The sequence below is a fragment of the Gavialis gangeticus genome, unplaced genomic scaffold (genome assembly GCF_001723915.1).
Source record: "Gavialis gangeticus isolate Ggan-Ray unplaced genomic scaffold, GavGan_comp1, whole genome shotgun sequence".
Lineage (NCBI taxonomy): Eukaryota > Metazoa > Chordata > Crocodylia > Gavialidae > Gavialis > Gavialis gangeticus.
In genome coordinates, this window is record NW_017729002.1 from 17,937,586 (window position 1) to 17,944,729 (window position 7,144).

At 43.8% G+C, this 7,144-nt stretch overlaps 1 protein-coding gene across 4 annotated transcripts in view; it reads right to left on the bottom strand.

The window, feature by feature from the left end:
• Positions 1 to 7,144, bottom strand: part of SRL (sarcalumenin) — a 134,005-nt gene that overhangs the window by 51,352 nt on the left and 75,509 nt on the right. For all 4 annotated transcript variants that reach the window (XM_019507553.1, XM_019507554.1, XM_019507555.1 and 1 more), the window contains exon 2: positions 2,270 to 4,327. In XM_019507553.1, the coding sequence (XP_019363098.1) occupies positions 2,270 to 4,327 (2,058 nt within the window). The remainder of the gene's footprint in view (positions 1 to 2,269; positions 4,328 to 7,144) is intronic.

Sequence of the window (7,144 nt, forward strand, 5' to 3'; positions counted from 1 at the left end):
CCCACTTTAGTTTCTGTTTCCCTTCAGGCAAGCCCAGCTTGAGCTCTGAAACTCAAAATGTTTCAAAAATTTTGAAACATTAGGACTTGCCTCATTTCATTTCGAGGCTATTTCAAAGCTCTCTGGTTCTTTTCGATTTTGCTGTTTCGAGCTCAAAACGAGTTGAAACAGCATCAAAACGAAACTGCCAGCAAAATTTTGCACAGCCCTAATATATAGATATGTCTCCATTTTATTGTAAATATAACTATTACTGTTCAAAAAGTGTCTGAAATAACAGGGGTCATATGACAATGCAGAAAAGAACGTGCATGTGAGTGTGAGTGAGTGTAGATGCCATAGGGGCCTGAGGCAGCTTCTACTGCGTTCCATGGAAATGTTCCTCCGAAGACAGGAGGAGCACGGTTGAGCCTGAGACTAGAACACATCTCTATGAATAAAAGCATTCCCAGTCCTTTGAGTTATACTGGGCTATGATTACAGTTGACCAAATAAAGAATCTCTTTTTTTCTCAGGCATAGAACTATCCTAAGAATCTCAACTGAAGCTTAGCAACATCATGCAGAGAAAGGCCTTTTTGATTTGCCAAATAAAGCCACAGAGACTAAGCTTTGATTAAATTTGGCCCAAAACATAAGCTTAGAAAGCATGTGTGTTTAAAAGTGTAGCAGTAAGCAGTGAGAAAGCATTTCCCCAAGTCATAAGGTCAACCTACTGATAATCACTGACTAATTTATAGAATGAGTTTCATGAACATTTTTTAAATATTTGACAGATCATTTCTCATCACTCGCCCAGCTTACAGATAGCAGATCAGCTGCTGACTGACCATAATGTGCGTTATGTATAACTTGGAAACTCAGCAGTCCTCACTAGCTCTGTGGAGCCTTCCTGGTAATATATAGGGTCCTGATCTTCATTACGTAGTGGGTAGATAGACAGCTGTGGCCATACAAAGCTCCACTGAAATCAGTGGGGTTCCCAGCAGATGTAGCTTTCTGTTCAATTTCTACACAGAGAAGGTTCAGGGCCTAGGGCTCCTTCTCATTGCTTGGCATTAATGAACACCCAGTTCATCCTCTGACTTTCCCTCTTGGAAAGACAATTACTTTTAAACAAGAACCAGTGAATTCCTTCTGCAAATGGACTGCAATCTGTGAAGGGACTCAAAAGACTCATCCAAGACTTCCCTGAATAACCTATCTTTTTAAAACTGATACGGGCAAACAGAGAGCACAGATCCCAATCACTGAATTCCTGCTCTAACCTGCAATTCCCAGTATAGCTTATATCCCTTGATTTAATGTTTATCCTTGGATATTCCATAAACTGGACACTTTCTCCAATCCAGATCCACCTGTTTTGTGTTGTCAATGCTGAATCAACACAAAATGGAAATCATCAGTCAAGAGGTAGAGAGATTGAGCCTATGTCCAGGTGTTTGTACTCTTTGGACAGGGTTCTCACTCTCAGGGTAAGTGAATGGGTGTGAATCACTATCATCCAAATTGCAATGCTTGGCATCCACTTGTTCCTCTCTTTGCCCTGGTGTAAATGACTGCAAAAGCACTGAGCAATTGAGAATTAGGTTCCTTTACCGTTCAATGTACAATGACATGAATGTGAGGTCGGCGAAATGTGCCAGGCTACATCTTGGGCATTGAAGTCTTGTGTCTATCTACAGGAAAGCACTAGGGAAAAATCCTTTTCCAGGTACCACCTCCATCTCACACACACTGTGCCTCCTTTATTCTTGCTGTGGAGAAACCATCTCTACAGTTGAGAGAGGAGCTGGGTTGTTGTGGCCCTTTCACTCCTTGGCCTGTGCTTAGGCTGCCAACAGGCACTCACTCACTGAGTTGGAGACTGGTGCTATGGACAACTTTCTCACTGGGAAATGGGCAGGGAGAATGGCATCCCATTTCATGCAGACTATGGATGAGTTCTCAGCTGGCAATGAAATTGGATCACTGTTGATCATGTTCCAGTGCACACTAACAGTGCAGAGGTGAAAGCCTTCATATGCCTTACCTCTCCCATCCCAGTTTCATCTAGTATGTCTAGTACTGCACCTTCTAACCTTGGCAGAGCATGGGAAGCTGGTTAGAGTTACATACTGATAGCATAAGCATTAAGAAGAGGGCCATGCACATTGCATGTTTTAAGGTCTGCCAAGCTCAGCTCCACTCTACATTTGCTAGTTCACTAGTCAACGCCCTTGGCTCTTGGGCTATTGCTGCTGGCACACCTAGTAATAAAAAAGTCACACCTATTTCTCTGGGCTCAGTCTCAGCAACAGCAGGAGGAGGATTGTTGTCAGGGGTGTTGTCTGTTTCTGCCACTATCGGCTCACCCACAGGTGGGTTTTTCACAGCAGCAGGGCTGTTACTGTGAGAGTCCTCTAGGTGCTTTTCCACCACTCTGCAAGGTCCATGCTCACAGCCTGCAGACTCAGACTTGGCTTCCTCTTTGCTGAGCTCTTCTTTGTTTACTTGGATGTATTCTTCTGTATTACTGGCAGCTTTCTGAGCAGCTTCTAGGTCAGTGTCTCCTTCAGACTCCTCCTCTGAATTTGCTTGATGAGCACCCTTTTCTTCTGACCCTACTGAGCTTCCATTTTGGTCCTTTGACTCTGCCAGGTCAATGGCTTCTTCCTCTGACTCATCTAGGACACCACCCTCTTCCTCTGACTCTACTGAGCCATGGTCTTCTTCCATTGAGTCTGCTAGCTTGGCATCTTCCTCTGACAATACTGGACTATCCTCTTGTTCTTTAGACTCTGCCAGGTCAACAGCTTCTGCATCTGATGCTGCTGAGTCATCAACACCTTCTTCCTTTGATTCTATCAGCTCAGCACCCTCTTTCTCCAACTCTACTGACCCATCATCTTGTTCCTCTGATGCTGCCAGTTCTGTGGCTTCTTCCTCTGACTCTATCAAGCCATCATCTTCCTTTGACTGTGACAACTTGGCACCCTCTTTCTCTGACCCTGATGGGCAATCACCCTCTTCTCCTGATTTTGCTAGGCTGTAACCATCTTCCTTTGGCCTTTCTAGCTCAGCACCTTCTTCCTCTGACCCTGCTAAACCAGCACCCTCTTCCTCTTCTTCTTTTGACCCTTTGGGGCCATCATCTTCTTCCTCTGATTCTGCCAGGTCATCACCTCCTTCCTCTGATTCTTCATGGTTGTTACCCTCTTCCTCATTAGAGTCTTCTGCTCCCACCTCTGGATGTTCTACTTGTTCAGGTAAGGCAGCATTTGGCTTCTCCAGATCATTTTCTAATGGGCGGCCATTGGCAAAAGTGCTGTCATTGGGTCTGTCATGATTTCCATTGCCTGAATCCTCCTCTTTGGTATGCATATCTCTGAAGATCTGACTGGTTTCTACTGATGCAAAGACTGATTTGTCTTGGCTATTCTTATCTTGCTCCTTATCTTGAGCTTGAGATTCAGCCTCTTGGCTGCCATGTTGAACCTTGCCCTCAGCTTCCACAGAGACTTCCTCTGACAGGGTCACCTCTTCCCAATGTGCTCCCAAGCCTGCTAGACCAGCTCCAGCACTAGGTGTGGCATCTCTTGATGAGGATAAGCCATCTCTGGCCTCTAAGGACTGCACATTCCTCTGGGATCCCTTGCTCATTTTGCTTTCATTTTCACCAGCATCTTTGTCATCGTCATGACCTGGATGATTCTCTGCTGCTTTCTCCTCCTCAGCTAGTTCCTTTGTACCCTGAGGGATACCCTGCCTCTCTTTTACAGATAGGACCTCGTTCTTTTCAGAATCTCTATTTGAAGGAGAATCTTGTTTGTCCTTCTGGGACTCTTCACTTGTGGCCTCTTCCAGCTTGAATTCTTCTTCCTTGCTCTCTTTTGCAGCTTCATTCATGCTGCCTGCCTGCTGCTCTTCTGGCAGTGGCTTCTCCATGCCATCGTCTTCATGAGGATTCTCCACTTCTTCCTCCTCCTCCTCTACACCTTCATTAGTTTTGCCATCAGCAGCATGTGCATACTCTGAAACTGATGAGGAGGCATTTGTAATGTTCGCTTCATTGTCCTTCTCTTGGCTATTAGTGTTTGAGCCATCATCAGGGTTATTTATATCACCACCTGTCTTAGGCCCATGGTCATGTGACACTTCACTCCTGTCCTGGGCTGCTGCCTCATTGCTGTCTGCATATTGGAGGAAAATGTTCTTCTTAGGAGGTAAAGAGTCTGCATAAAGTACCCCTTCTTTCTCTTCCTCTAGGGTTGGCTCTGCAGCTGATAAATGATTTTCAACAAGACTGGCAACATCTTCAGTGCCACCCGTGGCAGAAACTTGCAGTTCTAAATGATTAGAACATTATCAGTCAGTTTTATCAGAGCTTGCTTCTTCTCTTCACCTAGAAAGAGTCTGCTTGTATCAACCCAATGTTGTGGTGTATTTGACAGTGGGTGGGTATGGATGTGCATGCAACCTATGCATGTGTGTACATGTGTGTTTACATGTGTGCCTGCATGCATGCAAGAAACAGAATTCTGTTACTTATGTTGCACATGAAGACTCAGCATAAGTTACAACAACAGTATTTTGAGACTATTACAAATATAATTAAAATCTATCCCTGTTGATTCAAGGGGGTCATAAATCCTCCTTGATTTTGTCTTGTTTTTTGTGTTCCTATCAATAAGCTGGGTGCAAACAGGATTTTTGTTGCCGAGAATAATTATATTACACGATTGATGTTTAGGATATTACTGTAGCCCTAGAAAGTCTTACCAATAATTGTTCTTTTTGGACTACGCCTTTTTCTGTAACACTTGCTTTCCTTACTCATTTGTGCCCTCATGCTCTGCCCCAGCAGAAGCAGCATTAAGGAAAGATGTAAGCATATAACTTTCTTTTAAAAGCCAGCAAAGTGGCCTGGGAGACAAAAGCTGAGCTCAGAAATCTGCACTTTAAAAGCCACTTGTGTTTAGCAAATTAAAAAATGCCCGTTCCAAGTTCTTTTTCCTCCATAGCATTTTGAGGTTAGTCATTGTGGGTTTGCTAGGGTGGGATTATAGATGTTCTGAGGAGCGCTGAAGGAGGGGATGGAAGGAGCTCTGGGTATCTTGTCACTGTCCCAATAGTCTGCACAAAGTCATTGCTCCAGGACGAGCAATGTCCTTTCCTTCTTAACACTGGTGTGAATGACTGAGAGTGCACACCATGACACTTTTCCAGCTTGCTGCAGGGTCAGGGTGAGGGAGTGCTATTTATTGTGAGTGCCCCTTCATTAGGAAAACATTTGCTCTGCTGTGTAACTGAATGGAATACAATGAATTCATTTTGCATCCAGGGAGATGCCATCTGTATTTTCCATGGGCCTCTCACCGTAATTTAACATTAGTCAACAGATGCCTAAAATAAAATATTACAAGCTCTCCTGTCTCTGTTACAAACAGTTGCTGCTAGTCTGAATAATCCCCTGAAAAGTCTAATGCCTACATATCAGGGAAGCATTTCAGAGGAAAATAATTCCTTTGTACTCCAGCTGGCTGGCAGATCCCTATCAGAAACAAATACAGTCCTCACCCAGGTCAAAGGGAGGCCAAATGGATAGATCCATCAGTACCCAGGTGATGGCAACCAGGCTTGAAATGGGTCATTCCTTCAGCCTTCTCCCACAACACATTGATACTCCTCCCCAAAGCCACACTCCCAAATGCTGTGCTCCAAAATGAATGGGAGCCCAGCTATGTGTGTCAGGCCCAGCCTCACCCAGCATAGCCTTTTGTCACTCTATTAGTAAATGTACTTTGGACTTACCTAGCACCACTTTTTGTCAAAAGATCTTAAAGCATCGCCTTGCCCTGCCCTGCCCTGCCCTGCCATACTCAGCAGCCAAACAGTGTCCCAGCCAGCTAGTCAGTCACAGCCCAAGGAGTACAACTCAGCTCAGCACAGTTCATCCAAGCATTGACACTATAGGGAGAATACTATATCCTCATATTGTTCCTAGACAAGTCCCAGGCCTATGTACCACAGATCAGATCACTTTCTTTCTCAAGGTGTCCTTCATTTCTGATCAATATGAACAGGTACTTGGTGAACATCTCTTTTTTCCAGTAGGCCTCCACTGGACATTTAAACCTCATAACTAGTAACTAACAGACAAGTGTTATACAAGGAAAGTAAAGTTTTTGGAAAAGCTATTTGTGAAAGTTTCCACACAGCCTTCTTCAAACTTAGACATTCTTGTGCTGGATTAATTCTGGGGTGTACATAAAAATGAAAGTGTTCACATCTGCAAAAGTGCAAAATCTGGCATGAGCATGTAACCAGCAGTGAACTCTTCACATTGTTTGATCTTCAGCAAAACCCCAGAGAAGTTTAGCCTGCAGTGGGATGACATACTCAGAGCAATAGGGAAGGCACCAGAATGATGCATGGGTAGATTCATAGATTCATAGATTAAGGGTCGGAAGGGACCTAGTAGATCTTCTAGCCCGACCCCCCGCCAGGGCGGGAGAACAACAAAAACCCCAAAAAGAGAAATGGGACTCAAACGAGTCCAGCTAGGTGGGCATCCAGCCTCTTCTTAAAGACCCCCAGGGTAGGGGCCAGCACCACTTCCCTTGGAAGTTGGTTCCAGCTCCTAGCCGCCCTAACGGTGAAGTAGTTTTTGCGGATGTTCAATCTATACCTCCTCTCCAACAGCTTGTGCCCATTTCTCCTTGTTATGCCAGCGGGCGCTAGGGGTAGTTTCAGCCAAAAAAAAAAAAAGTCAAAAAAATATTTTTCAAATGTTGAAACGTTTCTAGTTTTCTGTTTTGAAGGGGGCATTTTTGGTTTCAAACTTGATCTCAATCAATAATGATAAAGAAAAAATCTGGTTTCAAACTTGATCTCAATTGATAATAATGAAGACAAAAATTAAGAGAATTGGATAACCTGAAAACAGGTTATGAAGCCAAAGATGTTGGGTCAATGAACAATGATTCGGGGGAAGGATTTTTTTCATTTTTCAGATTAAAATAAAATTAACTCCCTGCAAATTTGCCATGTTTGTTCCACACAGATTGAATATTTTAAAAATATTTTTTATTTCAGTAAGTGGTATAACTGCCTCAGCTCAAGCAGATGGGGTTTAACACAGACAAGTGTAAGGTGATGCACCT